Source organism: Otolemur garnettii, unplaced genomic scaffold (genome assembly GCF_000181295.1).
Source record: "Otolemur garnettii isolate 467f Iridium unplaced genomic scaffold, OtoGar3 scaffold00007, whole genome shotgun sequence".
Taxonomy (NCBI): Eukaryota; Metazoa; Chordata; class Mammalia; order Primates; family Galagidae; genus Otolemur; species Otolemur garnettii.
In genome coordinates, this window is record NW_003852402.1 from 16,466,587 (window position 1) to 16,485,261 (window position 18,675).

An 18,675-nucleotide genomic window follows, 5' to 3' on the forward strand; every position below is an offset into this window, starting at 1 on the left:
CCCTTGGTAGAGTGCCATCACATCACACAGCCACCTCAAACTCTTGGGCTTAAGCGATTCTCTTGCCTCAGCCTCCCAAGTAGCTGGGACTATAGGCCCTGCCACAATGCCGGACTATTTTTTATTGCAATTGTTGTTGTTTAGCAGGCCAGGGCTGGGATTGTACCTATCAGCCCCAGTGTATGTGGCCAGAGCCCTAACACTACAGTGCCGAACCTAAGGGTATATTTTTAAAACTATGCTTATATGTTACATATATACACACATTCTGTATTTATATTTCATTAAAAAATGTAAGTGATAACAAATAATGTACCTTAAAGAATGAAAGGCTGAAAACAAAAAGCACAAACCTCCCCCCCCCCAAAAAAATCTTCATTTCCTGAACAAACATAAAGTCCATTATTAGGCAAAAATTACAAATCTACACTTCCATTTTTATTTTTACAAGAGGTTAACTGGGCTCTCTTTCCAACAAGGTGCTTTGGGTCGTTTTTAAGTTTGTACAGAGTATGCTATGAAACATGTCATCTTGTTTCCATAAAAAAATTGCACTCTAATTCTTAGTTCATTTGACTACCTCTACAAGTAGCCTACTGTTCAAATCACAGGATTATAGCATTTTCTCAAAATTATAAAATAAATAGCCTCATGTTACCTAACCTTACATGCATGTGAACGTCATAAAATAATGGGTAAGTTCATGACTAGCTTTTCAAACTTGTAATACACTTTTAAAACTTCCATGAGCAAAACTTTACTAATAATACTAAAGCTAACTTTTCCATTTTCCTTCTTACCTCATTAACTTTTATCAAGTTTTAAATATCCTTATATCTGTAGATATATAAAACACATTTACACACTTATGTATTTATATTTCATTAAAAAATGTACTGGTAACAAATAAGAAGAAAGGCTAGAAAACTCAACTACAATTCCCCCAAAATCTTAAATTTTCTGAACAATTCTAAAGTCCATTATTAGGCAAAAATTACAAATCTAAACTTCCATTTTTACAAGAGGTTAACTGGGCTCCCCTTCCCATAAGAAGTTTTGGTTTTTTCATAAGCACTTTCTCAGAAATTTCTTTCAATGGCTAGTTCCTATAGTCAATTGAGAGAGAAGTACTTTCTTGTAATGTTTTGTTCCCGTATAAACAAGAGATCAAAACTTACAAGACCATCCTAATTTAAGCCTGGGTCATTTCTCACTCATGATGACAAGGTAAAATAATCTAAAACATACCTTGAGAAGTTCAACAAGCCTGCACAATGCCTTAACTGAGGTCTTGGTCATTGGCTTTTGCAAGGACATATAGAGATTCATTGTTGTTTTAATAATGGTACTAATACTATACGCATATAAGAAGCCCTTTAAAAGAAAAGAAAATATTGATTATAATCACAAGAAAAGATTTCATTTCTTTAAGATTTCACTCTCTATGTAACATAAGTTATTCCTTAATTTGCCAATAACTAATTATTTCTCAAGTTCATTTCAAAGCTGGCTTTTAAGATTCTGAAATACTCTTCTGCACAGAGACAATGGTATACACAGTGGTTAAGTTTCAAAACAGACCTTAAAAGTCAATCTACCCTATCATCCTATACCAGAAGTTTATGTTGAAATTATAGTGTATAATCACAGTAATCTTTCCATTTCCAAAAAAAGAAAAAAAAAAAAAAAAACACCACTGGAGAAACTATTTGAATGTCAGAAAAGTACCTATTCATCCTTATCTTAACCGCTAGAGAAGAAAATAAAGACTGCTGGCACTTAGGGTAAGGGCTACGAACTCTAAGGAGCAAGTACTAAAAAAATGAAGAGGGAGATCCATTTTCTGCCCAATACAGATACACATAAGAATTGCTGAGTTCCCATCTGATTCTCCCTTTCCTCTTCATCTAGAACAGTCATTCTCAACCTTCCTAATGCCACCAACCTTTAATACAGTCCAAAGGGGTCGTGACCCACAGGCTGAGAACCACTAATCTAGACCAATCTCTGTAGTCCACCTGCTATCTTGTCCTTGCCTACTTGGCTCTCTCTCTTCTAGCCCAATGACGATGAACCCTCTTTTCCCTTTAATTTATAAAGGAAACAGGTCTTGAGAAGCTTTAAAATTTTCTAAATACTATTAAATACAGGGTGAAAAAAGAAAAGATGAAGAGAAGATATTACCTCTTAAGTATTTTTTCATTTGAACCCAAAATGGACACCCAGAAACACAAATGACGGCATTAACAATGGAGATTCTCTGGTTTATAAACATCCCTCAAAAGATACATGTACAGTTCAGCAATGAACCTAACTATGCTACTGTGGAGAGCAAGGTAGAACAGAAGCTGTATGCCAGTGTCCCTCAACCTTTTTCTCCTGCTGCACCCTACTTAAGAGAGAAATTACTATCAGTAATAGTAGCTCACCAAAGGAGATACTCAACATGAGGTAGGAGGTAGGAGATGGGAGTTTCTCTGAACCATTCACAGAGTTTCTCTGTGTTTAAGAGACATGCTAAATTAAGAGAAGAAATGAAACACAGTAGCATCCTAAGAAAGTAAAACAGACAGTAACATTCTAAGAAAAGTGACAGTAAGACTAGCGCTTGGGGCTAGTGCAGAAAGAGCCACAAGTCTCACTTCAACAGCTACGAATTGTCACATCACACTCTGCCCTAGTAGCCCTAAAAAAAGTTAAAAAGCAAAAAATGAGGAACAGCAAAAATCTAACTCTAAGGCAGGTAAAAGGTGGGGGGAGAGGTGAGAGGGGTGATAAAGTACAGAACTCCTGGGCCTGTATCACCCCATTCCCAGATGATCATTAATTTGGGAAAGATATACATGAAGGATATTCTTTTAAAATTCAAAATGGAAAGAAAAGAGAGCCAGGAGAGCCAGAGTCTGTATCTGTTAATGTCAGGACATATAATTTTTGACAACCTTCCCAGTAAGAACGAGAAAATCTGGGCAAACAGTTTTAAAATACTTGGAATGCATCAAAGAGCAATTGAGAAATTAAGGAAATACGAAGCCAAAGACTGAGAGAAAACAGAAACCCTGATAGGCAAGCCTGCCATTTAGGGTTGTGTTCTCTTAGAGCGTCTACCTTAGGGTCTTCTGTTGAAGAGAGAAGCCAAATAATCTTTCAAAAATGTCTCACAGAGAAGTGGGATTGAAATAGGAGTTCATGCTCCATCAAGGATGTGGTTCCAGTAAACATGCTGGCTCTGGGTTGGGATCCTCAGAAAGATTTACTCCCCAAAAAGGCAGCCATCACAGGACTGAAGTCCTGCTTCAAATCATCTCTATGACTAGGCTCATGTTATGTGGGCTGCTAATTATCTTAGACTAGCTGTATACCAAAAGCAAGTATCAATAGTGTCTGTAAGAAAAAAAGCAATATCCAGATCCCATATATGAAACAATACATAACATCTATAGAGCTATAGATCAGGCAGCACCTGTAGCTCAGTGAGTAGGGCACCGCCCCATATACCAAGGGTGGCAGGTTCAAACCCAGCCCCGGCCAAACTGCAACAAAAAAATAGCTGGGTCTTGTGGTGGATGCCTGTAGTCCCAGCTACTCAGAAAGCTGAGGTAAGAGAATAGCCTAAGCCCAGGAGCTGGAGGTTGCTGTGAGCTGTGACATTATAGCACTCTACCCAGGGTGGTAACAGTGAGACTCTGTCTCTAGAAAAAAAAAAAAAAAGCTATAGATAATATAGAAAATCTATTAAAAAATAACCAGATGTACAAAAAGATAAGACATATCCAAAACTAAAAGAAGCAATAGATAAGAGAAATATCCAGATAATGTAATTACTGGACATGTACTTCAAAATAATTATGTTAAATATGTTGAACGAAATAAAACACAAAATTATTTCATTAAGCATAATAAAACCCTCAAAAATAAAACAAGTTATGAACTCAATTGATGGGCTTAATAGCAGACTAGATAGAGAATTAGAACAAAAAGAGAATAGAAGCAATGCTTGAAGATCTAATGGCTAAGATTTTTTCACAAAGTCAAGAAGCTCTACAAATCTAAATAGCATAAGGAAAACCACATCTAGAAGAACTGTACTAATACTCCTAAAAACCAAAAAGTAAATTTTATAATTAAAGGAAGACCTAAGCTAACAAAATTAAAGCTAACTTAACAAAAACAAAGGAAACCAGAGACAGTAAAATGATACCTTTCCTAGCACTCTGGGAACTGAGGGAGGATGATTGCTTGAGCTCGGGAGTTCCAGAGCAAGACTCCATCTCTAAAAATAGAAAAACTAGCCAGGCGTTATGGGGAGCACCTGTAGTCCTAGCTACTCTGGAGACTGAGGCAAGAGGATTGTTTGAACCCAAGAGTTTGAGGGTGCTATGAGATATGATACCACAGCACAGTACCCAGGGCATCAGAGTGGGACTATGTCTCAAAAAATAAATAAATAGATAGATGACAGATAAATAAATTACCCTTCAGAGCTAGAAGAGGGAAAAAGCCCGGCTAGTGCTCATCTAGAATTCTTACACAGCAAAACCACTGAAGACATATCCAGACCAAAACCTCTAATAATTCACCAAGAGAAACGCATATTAAATGAAATACTAGTAAATATTCCACAAATAGAATAATGAAAATTGAGAGATACAGGAAAGATGACAATCAACAGATGGGTAAACATGTAAATAAATTTAAATGAACGGTGACTATAAAAATGACACCAATAAGCCTTGTGAGGTTTCAAATATACAGACTCAAAAGTACACATTATCAGTGCAAAAAGTGAGAAGAAATAAATATAAAGTGATTTAAGATCTTTACACTGTCTGGAAAGTGGGAGATTGCTAATTTATATTAGCGTTGAATGAGTAAATAATGCCTCTTAAAATAGCTAAACTAACCACTGAAAGAACAGCAAAGTAATACAGAATTAAAAAACTAACAGAAAGGAAAGCATAGAAAAGGATGAAAAATAATCCAAAAGGGGACACAGAACAAGTCCAGAGACAAATAGAAAACAACTAGTTAGGTGGTACTTTTACATCAAATATATCAGTAATGACATAAACAAAAAACTGTACAATGGAAAAATACAGATTATCATGTTGGGGAAAAATATATGCACCCGCATTAACTATTAGGAGACACATTAAATGTAAGTAAAAAACACATTAAAGCCAGAAAGGCTACAAGTATATCAAAAAAGATCTATCATGCAGACAGCAACAAAAGAGAACTGGTATAGTTAATATTACAAAAGAGACCTACAAGAAAAAGCATTACTAGAGGTAACAAACATTTCTTAATGATAAAAGATTCAATTCATTAGGAAGATTCTCAATGGTACACACGTAGCCTCCTAATATATAAAACATAAACTGATGGAACTAAAAGGAGAGACAAATCCACAGTAGCAGACCCAAACACAACTTTCTCAGTAACTGATGGAATGCAGACTTTACAAATGTGACCCATTTGTCAGACACAAAACAGTACAACTGACAAACATAAACGCATATGAAATATTTATGAAAGCTGATTAGAAATGAACTATAAAGCAAATTTCAAAATACTAAGATTATTGCTACAAATCAATAATAAAAAGTTAACTAGGAAGTCCTCATCTATTTGGAAATTAAGAAAGATCTTTCAAAAACACCCACAGATCAAGGTACAATAAAATTTTTAAATATTTTGAACTAAATGAAAATAAATATACAACAGCAAAATTTATGTGATACAGTAGTCATGTTCTGAAGGAAATGCAGTGCTTTGAATGGGTGTTTTAGAAAATCTAAATGTCACACAGATACAAACGCAACCAAATCAGTGTGTTTTAAAAACAAAAATATATCTTTTCCCTGTACTCTACAGTGGATGTCTCTACAGTGGATGAACAAGAAAGGGACTCCCCAAAATATTATAAAAAGAATGTAGCTACCTGTATAAAAACATTACATCTATTGGTGAGGTCTTCAGCAAATTTATCCATTCTCTGTTCCTTAGATAAAATAGATTCCATTTTCATCATCCATGAGCTCACAAAGACGTAGTAAGACTGTACATCTCTAACAATGGAAAATATTGTAGTTACTCAGCACAGGAAAGAAAATAAACTTCTATTTCTTCATACCGACTGGAGTAAAATATCTCCTTATAGTATCACTTCATCTTTCTGGTTTGCAAGGAAAGCTATCATATATATGTACGTAATTAACTCATTCAACAAGTATTTACTGGGTACCTATACAGGCCACATACTGTTTCTCAGAAGCAAAACAGATTTCACTGTTTCTGTTCTCTGAAAACAAAACAGTGAAATCAGCAGTAACAAAGCAAACACAAATCCTTGTCTCCATGAAGCTTATAGTCTAGAAAGTTGTACAAAAATCAATAATTAAAATGCTAAAATCATTAAAAGACGTCAGATGATACATGCTGTGGCGGAAAATAAAGCAGCTAAAAGGGTTAAGGACTGGGGTGTGGGCACAATTTTAGAGTAATCGAGTAGGCTCACTGAGTAGGTGATTTTGAGCCAGGATTTAAAGATGAATGAGTAATCCATGCAAATATATGAGAGAATTCTAGGAAAGTGAATGACAAATGCAAATACCCTAAGAATGTGGAAATGTATCTGGCATGTTCATGTAATAACAAAAAAGTCAGTATGACTGGAGCACAGTGAGCGCTAAGGAGAGAGGAAGGAATTTATGGAAGGCCTTGTATGGAGATGCAAAGACACTACAGTGTGTGGGCAGAGCAACTTTAGCTAACTTTGGTTTTAAGAGGATCTGATGAATTAAAAATAAACTAGTGAGGGGACAATGGAAAACCACCTAGGAAGCTATTGTAATAATGCATATAGTACTGTCATGAAAATAAAGGGGGGTGGGGGAAGAAGCACAAGTTCAAGTCAACTTTACCAAAAATCCTCAAAGACATGCTGCTGTTAATGACATCAAATAACACCTACTGCAACTGAAATCACTGCCTTCACTGCACTTAAAGACAAAAATACTTAACATGGGTTATAAAAAGTATGTCTGTGTATATACCCACGAAGTATAATCTGACTGTATCTTAAATTGACTTTAAGCCCAAAGTATTTTTTTAAAAAAAACAAAAACAAACAGTGTCTAGAAAACAAATCTCCTTGAGACTGCCCAACCCTTTTTGGTCATGACTAAGTATATTCAACCTTAAAAGTCAAACAAATGCTTTCCATATATTTAGAGTCAGTATCAGAAATTAAAATACAAAATATCTAAATATTTCATTACGGTTGTTCGTAAAACTTACTTGGTAAGTGACTGAGCTTTCTGTTGTAGGAAAGTATCCCTGTGTATTTTAATGGCTTGAAGACTTTTTCTGTCTAGAAGTTTGGCAGCTGCTGGTATTTTCTGGATCAGGAAATTATCAGGAAACCAAATAATATTAGCAATTAGAGTGATGGCTGGTACCTGAAAAGGGCAAAAGGAGAAAAATCATAAAATACTGGCCAAACAATAAGCTGTTTAATAGTTACGAAATACACAGGAAGACAACTCACTTCAAGAAAAAACCACCACAAGAAAAATACTCATTAATATGTGAGAAGACAAATACCTTACTGTCTTTCTACGTTTGTTGTCAAACATGATAATTTTATTCTGCCCAAATATGAAAAACATGCACACACCAAACATTACTCTTGTGAATTTTTTAATGAACAAAAATATTCAACAAGCAAACAGAAACATGAATTGTCATGTCCTTTACTTTCACTATATACATTAGTGTTAAAAAATAAAAAAGAATACCAATGATAATCGGGTTCTCATGGTCACTTATTACTTGATGCGACACACAAACTAAATTTTCAACTTTGAAATCAGGTGCCACATCACAGAAATAGCAAAAATGTAGAAAAAAATTATTTTGTATTTTTCCTACTTCAGTAATGAAAATGAGTGGCAAGAGGAAGAAAAGAAAAAAACAAAAAGGATGAAAAGGAAAAAAAGCAGTAGTTGCAGCACTAATAGAAAGTTAATGTACAGGGAGAAAACAACAATTCCAATGTGTATTCATATGATATGGAATTAAGAAGTATTTTCATTTATGATGTTACTTATATCTGGAATGATTGAATTTAAAAAATGAACACTATTGAATTATTATTATTGTAAACAGGAATAAAATGCAGTTTAAAGTAATAGTTTTCTGAAAACTCTTTCACAAATTCAAAAATAAAAGCTCCAAGTTCTTACCTTTTTACAAATGTCCAACAAAGATTTATAAAACTTTTTATCAACAGTTCGAAAAATCTGAAAGTGCAATACAAAGAGTCCACAAATTCCAACATATTTGTCTCTCTGGTCAATTTCAGAAGGTTCTCCTTATAAAATAGCAATAGGACAGAAAGACAGAACAAATATACTTCAATTAAGCTTTTAAGGAAATGCAACTTTTATGAACAAAAACCAAAAAATGCAATTTACATTACCAAGTTTGGCTTCTACATTTGCAAAAATCGAGCGAATACTATGTGCAAATTCCTCAGCAAAAGTGCTATTTTTTGACACAGATACTCCTCCATTGAGAGAATCAAACTGTTGTTCTATACAAGCCTGGACAGAAAACATTTAAAAAGAAACTTAGACTCTCAATAATAAACTATTAAACGTTTAAGATACAGTATATGATAAACTTCTTAAACATTTTAATTTTACTAAAACTGAAGCTCTTAACTTTAGTCTAACCAGTATCTAAATCTTTCTGAATGGAAAATGTGTACTTACGTCAATAAAGGAATGCCAGTTATGTGAAATAAGGTGAACCCTAAATATGTAACCCTATATGAAAATAGACAATAATGCTCAGAGATGTATACAAGTTATATCTAATAAAGCTTTGTTAAGCATGTTTTTTATTTACTTTTCACTTTTAAGTTTATGTTTTCCTTTTATAATGGCCTTCCTAGCATAGCAATTTATGATAGTATGTATGGAAATGTCTCCTGGAAAAACCAAGAACAAAAAAATTTTCTTCCAAACCTAACAGATTACCAGTTAAACAGATATACAGCTGACCCTGAACAACGCTGGGATTAGCAGTGCCAACCATCACACAGCTGAAAATAATTATTAATGCACCCAAAACTTAACTACTAACAACCTACTGCATAGTGTTGACCAGAACTCTTATCAATAACAAAGGTAATACATAAAAGACTAGTATCTACATTTATTTTATGCACTCATGACATAACTGTTTCTTTCTTTTTTTTTTTTTTGAGACAGAGTCTCACATTGTCACCCTTAGTGGAGTGCTGTGAAGTCACAGTTCACAGCAACTTCAAACTCCTGGGCTGCAGCGATTCTCTGGCTTCAGCCTCCCAAGTAGCTGGGACTCCAGGCATCGTCCACAACGCCTATTTTTAGAGATGAGGTCTCACTCTGGCTCAGGCTGGTCTCCAGCCTGTAAGCTTTAGGCAATCTACCCTCCTCGGCCTCCCAAATGCTGGGATTACAGGTGTGAGCCACCTCGCCCAGCCTTTTTCTTACATTTTTTGATATTCCCAGGCTAGGTAGTTCATCTGCAAGTTTTTTTTAATTTGTTCCAAATCTCAAAACAATTTTCCAATATATTATTGGAGTAAAATCTGCATTTAGGTGGACCCACAGAGTTCGAATTCACGTTGTTCAATGGTCAATTGTAAACAAGACTTGGGATCAATCTGTTAAAAACTATGATCCTATAAAACATAAAGTTCATCTGGAAGTAGATTTTAAATGGAATAATAATACAATTTCTGGTGTAAACTACCCAAAGTAACGTGGCACAAACGAACTTTTCTGTGATGGTAAGAATCACAGATTCTTATGGATGTGTTTTACACATCCATGCACTCTAATATGATGGCTAACTATGAACTTACAAGTGGCCATTCGGCATTTGAAATATGGCTAGGGTGACTAACAATTTTTAATTTAAAAAGCGATTGGTGGTTAGAAGCTACCATACTGGATTACGAAGAATTGTACTCCCTAAGCATAAGAAGAATAAACAAAACTTTTTAAAGGTGGTCTAAAACCTAAATCTAAAACCTAAAGCCATGGTGGTTAAAAGCTACCATACTAGATTATGAAGAACTGTACTCCCTAAGCATAAGAAGAATAAACAAAACTTTTTAAAGGTGGTCTAAAACCTAAATCTCCAGGTTCACAACAAACACAATACAGGCAAAACTCCAGATATTATAGATTCGGTTCTAGACCACCACAATAAAGTGAGTCACAGAAATTTTTTAGTTTTCCAGGGCATATACAAGTTATGTTAACACTATTTGTAGTCTGGTAAGTATACAACAGCATTATGTCTTTAAAAATGTACATTAATTAAAAATACTATTTTGCTAAAAGATGCTAACAATTTCTAGCTGAGCCTCAGCAAATCATATCTTTTTGCTGCAGGAAGGTCTTGTCTCCAAGTCGATGGCTCCTGACTGATCAGACAGCCAAGATAGATATGGCAATTTCTTAAAATAAAACCAAAAACGTTTTGCCACATCAACTGACTCTTCTTTTCACAAAAGATTTCTCTGTTAGTACGCAAAGCTCTTTGATAGCATTTCACTACAGTCTAATTTCTTTCAAAATTGGAATCAATCCTCTCAAACCCTATCACTACTTTATCAACTAAGTTTCCTTATCTTTTCAACAATGTTCACAGCATCTTCCCCAGAAATGTAATGCATCTCAAGAAACCACTTTCTTTACTCATCCTTAAGCAGTAACTCTTCGTTTGGTCAAGTTTTATCATGAGATTATAGTAATTCAATCACAACCTCAAGCTTCCCTTATAATTCTAGTTCTTTTGCTATTTCCACCACATCTGCAGTAACTTCCTCCACTGCGAATCCCTCAAAGTCAGACATAAGGGCAGGAATCAACTTCTTCCAAACTCTTACTAATGTAGACATTCTGACTTACTCAATGAATCACAATCTTTTTAATGGTATCTAGAGTAGAGAATCCTTTCCAGAAGGTTTTCATTCACTTTGCCCAGACCTGTTAAGAGGAATCACTGTGCATGGGAGGTACTGCCTCATGAAATATATTTCTTAAATAAGAAACTATATATAAGAAATTATAAATAAATAATCCATGGGCTACAGAGCTGATACTGTGTTGGCAGGCATGAAAAACAAAATATCCCTTTACATCTCCATAAGAGCTCTTATCGGACGAAGTACAGTAATATTTCGAAAAGAATCTTTTCTTCTGGGCAGGAGGTCTCAAGAGTGAGTTTAAAATATTGAGTAAACCATGCTATGAACTGATGTGCTTCCAAATACAGGCTTTGTTGCTCCATGTATAGAGCACAGGCAAAGGAGACTCACATAATCCTTCAGGGCCCTAACATTTTCAGAAAGATAAACAGGCACTGGTTTCAACTTAAAATTCATCACCTGCATTAGCCCCTAATAAGATAGTCAACCTGTCCTCTGAAGCTCTGTAGCCAGGGATTGGCTTCTCTTCTCTAGCTATGAAAAGTCCTAGATGGCATTTTTTTCCATTAAAAGCCTATTTTATCTACATTAGAAATCTGTTGTTTAGGGGCCGCACCTGTGGCTCAAGGAGTAGGGTGCTGGGCCCCATATACCAGAGGTGTCAGGTTTGAACCCAGCCCCAGCCAAAAAAAAAAAATCTGTTGTTTAGTGTAGCCATCTTCATCAGTGGTCTTACTAGATGGTCCTGGATAACTTGCCACAGCTTCTACATCAGCACTTGCTACTTTACCTTACACTTTTATGTTATGGAGACAGCTTTGTTCCTTAAACCACATGAACCAACTTGTGCTAGCTTCAAACTTTTCTTCTGCAGTTTTCTTGCATCTTTCAGTTTTTAGAATTAAAGAGTTAGGGCTTTGCTCTGGATTAGGCTTTGGCTTAAGCAAATGTTGTGGTTTCATCTCCTATCCAAGCCTCTAAAACTTTTCCTCTATCAGCAATAAGGCTATTTTGTTTCTTATCATTTCCATGTTCAGTGCAGTAGCACTTTTAATTACCTCCAAAATTTTGCTTTTGCAATAGCACCTTGGCTTTATGGTGCAAAAGTCCTACCTTTCAGCCTATCTCAGTCTTTGACATACCTTCCTCACTAAGTTTAATCCACTACAAGCACCTTCTGATTTAAAGTGAAAATCATGCAACTCTTCCTTTTACTTGAACACTTAGGGGCCATTGTAGGGTTATCAACTGGCCTAATTTCAATATTGTTGTGTCTCAGGGAATAAGGAAGCCCAAGAGGTAGGTCAATGGCCTATTAGTGGAGCAGTCAGAATACATACAACAAGTATTAAGTTTGCCATCTTTTATGTACACAGTTCATACCACCTAATTATAGGAACAATTATCATCCAAGATAACTTGATAGGCACAATGACTCAGGCCTATAATACTAGCCTTCTGGGAGACTGAGGCATAAGGAGGCCTTGAGCTCAGGAGTTTGAGACTGGCCTGAGCAAGAGTGAGACCCTGCCTCTCCCAAACCAGAAAAATTGAAAAAAAAAAAAAAATTAGCCAGGCATTGTGGCAGGAGGATCACTTAACCAAGGAGTTTGAGGATGCTGTGAGCTAGGGCAATGCCATGACACTCTAGGCTGGGCCACAGAGTAAGACTCTGTCTCACAAAAAAAAAAAAAAAAAAGAAAGAAAATCACTGATCACCATAACAGACATAATGATGATTTAAAAAAAAAAGTTTGAAATACTATGGGAATTACCAAAATGTAACATAGACACAAAATGAACACATGTTGCTGGAAAAATGGCACTGATTAGACGTGCTCGCAAGCAGGGTTGCTGTAAACCTTCAATTAATAAAAAAATAGAATTGTCTGCAAAGCCTAATAAAATGAGGTATGCCTGTATATAATACAATTACTTAGATCTTGTATCAGTGATTTTCAACTGCCGTGCCACAAAAATTTTTTAAATCATTAATTTAATTATTTTCAAAAGAAGTTCAAAGCACAGTAAGTATCTATTTTTTGACCAACATAATTGTGCTATGGAAGTTTAACTATAGGTTCAAGTGTACCACGAGATAAAAAAGGCTGAAAAATACCGCCTTAGACCTTAATCCTTAGTTTTATCCTCTTACATAATTAAAAAAATCTTCACCCTCCAAATACAACTAATACACTATTAATTTTATTGCTTCTATGCTGAAATAATTCTATTAGTACACTAACAATCATTTGAAGGCAAGGTCCTTTAAAAGAAAAAAAAACAGTATACTCTAAGTGTCCTACCGTAATTCTGAGCTGTCACCTAATGCAAAACCCAATCATCACAGCCTGATTAAAACCCTACTTACCTGGAATATCATTCCATCAAGTAACTGTCCTTCTAGCTTCAGTAAGAACTTTTCAAATGGTTTTAATTTTTCTTCCTGAATTCCAAATTTTGAAGGATTGTGATGGACAGATTTCAGTAACCTTACAAATGATTGAGAAACAGATAATTAAATCTACTTAATGAATTTTTTTCTTTTTTTGTGGTTTTTGGCCGGGGCTGGATTTGAACCTGCCACCTCCGGCATATGGGGCCTGCGTTCTACTTCTATGAACCACAGGCGCTGCCCTGAATTTCTTTTTTTTTTTTTTAGACAGAGCCTCAAGCTGTCACCCTGGGTAGAGTGCTGTGGTGTTACAGCTCACAGCAACCTCAAACTCCTGGGCTCAAGCGATTCTCTTGCCTTAGCCTCCCAAGTAGCTGGGACTACAGGCGCCCGCCACAACACCCAGCTATTTTTTGGGACTACAGGTGCCCGCCACAACACTCAGCTATTTTTTGGCTATAGTTGTCATCACTGTTTGGCAGGCCCAGGCTGGATTCAAACCCGCCAGCTCAGGTGTATGCGGCTGGCACCTTAGCCATTTGAGCCACAGGCGCAGAGCCTACTTAATGAATTCTTAAATTAAAAATTTTCCTGGAAATCAAAATTTTATAATTGGCTCTACATGTTTGAAAATTTGAGAATAATTCTCTAATATACATAATTTTCTTATGCATTTTTAAGTCATCTTCATTCAGATGAGAAGTGCTTTGTACTTATTAGACATTTGGCGAATACCTATACATTGAATAAATGGAATATGTAATAAAATAAAACCAAACTCAGGAAAACTGTCATTTGAATAGAAACCAAGGGGGAAAAATATGAATTCAAAGGTAGGTAAATTAACATTCTACTATACTGTAAGAATCAGGATGCTGGCCTGGTACAGTGGTTCACACCTGTAATCCCAGCACTTTGGGAGGCTGAGGCTGGTGGATTGCTGGAGTTCAGGAGTTCAAGAACAGCCTGAGCAAGAGTAAGATCCTGTCTCTACTAAAAACAGAAAAATTAGCCAAGCATTATGGCAAGCATCTGTAGACCCAGTTCCTGAGCAGGCAGAGGCAGGATGGTAACTTGGGCTCAGGAATTTGAGGTGCTGTAATCTATGACGCCAGGGCACTCTACCCAGGGTGACAGAGTGAGACTCAGTCTCAAACAAACAAATAAACAAAAAAAAACCAACAATCAGGATGCTGTATATGGGTATATCATAACCTCCAACAAACCCACCTGAAATTAAAGGATTGGTCACTGCCTTCATAAAAACATTTGATATGAGAGCCTTCTAAATAGTGATCCCCAGATCTTTTAAAAGATTTGCATTTTTAATATTTGTTTACTTTTTTATTCATACTAATATACTAACCACACAAAGTAATGGAATATTTAAGAATAGTTTAAATGATGTACCTTTTATACATAGTCCAGTGGTCTTTCAGTGTGATATGATTATCAATAATTTCATCCAGGGTGAGTAAAACTGTAAGCAGTTCTCCCAAGTGCTCATACATAGTCTGTCAAAAAACCTTTAATGATTATCATTTAGTCACTAGTTAGAAGTTAAGCCTCATGTAGATTTTTAAAATAAAATACATTTGGGCTGATTGATAAATAAGTTAAAGCAGTGGGTATATCTGCTTACTAAACTACAAGTGTGATCCTCAGATGGAGCTACTCGTCTTATATAAAGAATACTTTGCCCAATGTTTTATCATTAATTATGAAATTGCAAATTTGTTTCACTGCCCACAGGGACCATTTACAGAACTGGCATTAGGCCACTACTGGAAAAAACTAAGTTACACTAACAGTGGGGCAGTAACTCCACATCAATTGCACAGATAAAAGAGAACAAATGCAAAAAAAAAAAAAAAAATCTTGTAAGAGTCTAGCTTTATTGTTGTACTACCCAATTATATAAACTCCCAAGTAAAATACAGTAAAAATGAGTTTTACAGATCAAGTTAAATTACTTTTACCTGAAAATGAACTCCAGTTGTCTCTATAATTTTGGGGGCAATTCTAGAATAAAATAATACCCAAGTCAAAAACATTTTCCTTTTCTGTCACACTTCATTCCTATTTTGAAGAATGTCCATAGAAGCAGAAGCTCCTGAAATTTTAGTATGTATTTATCTAAAGTTTAAGAAATCGAAAAAATTACTACCATATTTCTTTCTCCCAGGAAGGGAACTATCTCATACATACAGAATCTGAGCTACCTTTGATGATTATTTGTATGATGCTAAGCAGCCTACAAATAACTTTAGACATTAAACATAAAGCATCTACCATGGAATGGAAGTAGAGAAATAATAAAACTGATATCCATACCTTTCTAAACTACTAGAATTTCTTGGTTATGAACTAGAATCTTTGTTATCCCACTCCAACTGGGCCTTTGGGAACTACTACTCTCTTCCGTCAGGTTTATTTCTAAGTTCTCATCCCTACTGAAAAACAACACATACTACTAAGATTATACCAATATCAAAAGCCACATAAAAATTCAATTCTACCTCCTAGATAATCAATTTACTTAGCAATAATTTAATATAGTTCTTGTATATCACAGCATATACAGATATACCGTAAGACAGAATATGTATTTTTAAATTAAACACAAAATTCAAATAAATGCCCTCTCTCTATGGCAGGAATAGGATAACAGGTAGTCTTACACACTACGTACTTCAGAGGGAAAAGGAACTATGCTTTAATTTTCTCCTGCCACACACAAAAAGAGCTTCTATGAAAAGACAGAACATAAACAAATACCTAGCTCAGGGGAAAAACATTAGAAACAGCACAGTCTTCCAGTTTATGAAGAGAGTTACGATGCAGCAGAGTTTAATTAAGAACAATAATAAATGGACTGGTGATCAAAAGAACAATACTAAAACTGCTAGGGAATCTTTGCAAATAATTCATTTAAGCCTCAGTTATTTCTCTCTCATCATTTATAATCCCTACTTAGATACTGAAAAGTTTTTATAAGCATGTAATAGTAAATGTGGAAAAAAATCTCAAGTATAAAAAAATTAATCAAGTGCAAGATACTATTTTGTGGTAAGAAGAAGGGCACTATGAAAAGTTGATTAATTTTCCTGACTTAGGGTCCAACAGCAGCCAGAAAGTACCACCTCCTCAAAGGTATGAGCACCCATGCCATGGGGCTCCCTTTCCAAGTTCCCAGGTTCTGGCAACCCTAATTTTTCACTTTTGTTCCCTAGATGCAGAAGTGGGATCTGCTTCCTCTGGACTACCCCACTCTTCTCTTTGCCCTTTCAGCTTTCCAACTCCTGTATAATCAATTCTCTGTACTAAGTCTATTCTTAAAAATGTAAACAAATGTTATTCTGTATATTCAAGTATATTTTACTGTGTATATTTAAGGTCATTAGAATCACAAAATTTTTCAATGTGGATTCTCTCATCCCTCAAGATTCTGTATTTTAAGAAAAGTCTCATGTGGTGAGTCAAAGAACCATTAGTGAGGAAAGGAAAAAAGAGAGAGAACATGGTATGTATACAAATTCCGTATTAGCCTTTTTCCATATCGTCAAATTTCTTTAAGATTTTTCTGTCAACATTCCCCATTAGACAGACGATGCGTTCACTCACCACGACAGATACTGTGTTTTATTAACTTATATGTTATCAACTAGTATTTCAAACATTATGAGTGCTTAAAGAATGCTGAATGAATGAATACATGAACAAAAAACTAGTTCAGGTAATTAATTTTAGAAAAACATTTCTTGCATCTCTATTATAAAAGCAAAAATGTTTCTAAAATCATTACTTGTTACTGATATAGAGGGCAGCCAACTGATGGACCACATTCATCACCACTTCATAGCACCTCGTAACAAAACAAGACAGTTCCTGAAATGACAAGTTGAATACATGTCACAAAGTTGCTTTTAAATGTCACTTTCGACTAAATTTCATAGTAACAACTTTAATGAAAACATAATAGTTTTCAGATAAAACCTCCAATTAACCAGCAACCAAACAACTTCAAGCATCCCTCAAGCAATCAATACTTAACTCACCTACATCCCAGGGTCACAGTTATCTCTTTGTTCTCACTACATTTCATTCACCCTTCTATTTCAAGTCCAACGTTTTATTTACTTCACATAACTCCTAAATGGTAGGGCTGTCTCATTCTTTCTTTTAATACCAACTGCCCAGCATGGTGGCTAACACTCAACAGTGCCTTAATAAATTTCTGCCCTATTAAATGAATAAATGAACAAACATCTGAATGAATAAAGAAGCTCAAAAGCAGCTAGTTTATAAAGTATAATAATGTGAGGAAGAGACTTCCAAAAGTCACTCCAAAATAACTTTAAACATTTATCATGTATAATCATAATTATAAGCAGTCTTGACATACAGCAAATGAAATATCAATTATATTAGGGATATTCCTGCATTAAATAATAATTAACTCACATCTTCCGTGTATGTCCTAGATCTTCTAAAATTTGTTTTCAGAAGCTTTCAATGTTTAAACCTATAGAAATGGTTGAAATCTAATGTATTTAAAACCTAATTAAATCTACTACTGTTCTAATTTTAAGCTTTGTGACAGCAGGCATTTCTACTGTTTTTGTGCAATGCCGTATTCCCAGGACCAAGAACAGTTTCTAGCATTTACAGAGGGTGACAAAAAAGGTATACATATTTTAAGAAAAGAAAAATTGCATTAAAATTTTAACAATATATACTGACAACAGAAGATGAATACAAGTCATATTTGAGTACCTCTTGTAATTGTAGTCAAATGTGACTTGAGTATTACAATTTTAACATTTTTTTCCTTTCTTAAAACATGTATACATTTTTTGGCACCCCCTGTATATTTACATAAATATATATGTAAATTATGATCATAAATTAAAAGAGTCAATACATAATAATAAAACAATCAATTTATCAGAAATGATGAACAATTCTAAACTATAACGAAATGAGTAAAATATCTTCAAAATAAAAAAGACAAAATTTGCACATTTACTGGAACCCTCCAAACTGTATTTCTTTTGTTATATGACAAGTCTCTGTTGCCCAGGCTAGAGTGCCATTGTGTCACCTTAACTCGCAGCAACTTCAAACTCTTGGTTCAAGTAATCCTCCTGCTTCAGCCTTCCCACTAACTGGGACTACAGGCACCTGCCAGGATCCCCACCTAATTTTTCTATTTTTAGTAGAGATGGGGCTTTGGTCTTACTCAGGCTGATCTTTTTTTTTTTTTTTTTTGAGACAGAGCCTCATG

At 35.0% G+C, this 18,675-nt stretch overlaps 1 protein-coding gene across 3 annotated transcripts in view; it reads right to left on the bottom strand.

Annotated features, from left to right (window-relative positions):
• WASHC4 (WASH complex subunit 4) overlaps nt 1-18,675 on the bottom strand; it is a 57,217-nt gene that overhangs the window by 28,502 nt on the left and 10,040 nt on the right. For 2 of the 3 annotated variants that reach the window (XM_003783285.2, XM_023509361.1), the window contains exons 7-15: nt 17,194-17,276; nt 15,368-15,410; nt 14,799-14,902; nt 13,365-13,485; nt 8,486-8,609; nt 8,250-8,377; nt 7,303-7,463; nt 5,945-6,071; nt 1,249-1,374 (exon numbers count right to left, since the gene is read on the bottom strand). In XM_003783285.2, the coding sequence (XP_003783333.1) occupies nt 1,249-1,374; nt 5,945-6,071; nt 7,303-7,463; nt 8,250-8,377; nt 8,486-8,609; nt 13,365-13,485; nt 14,799-14,902; nt 15,368-15,410; nt 17,194-17,276 (1,017 nt within the window). Of the gene's footprint in view, nt 1-1,248; nt 1,375-5,944; nt 6,072-7,302; nt 7,464-8,249; nt 8,378-8,485; nt 8,610-13,364; nt 13,486-14,798; nt 14,915-15,367; nt 15,411-17,193; nt 17,277-18,675 lie in introns of all 3 variants that reach the window. The other variant, XM_012814170.2, reaches the window with a different exon arrangement.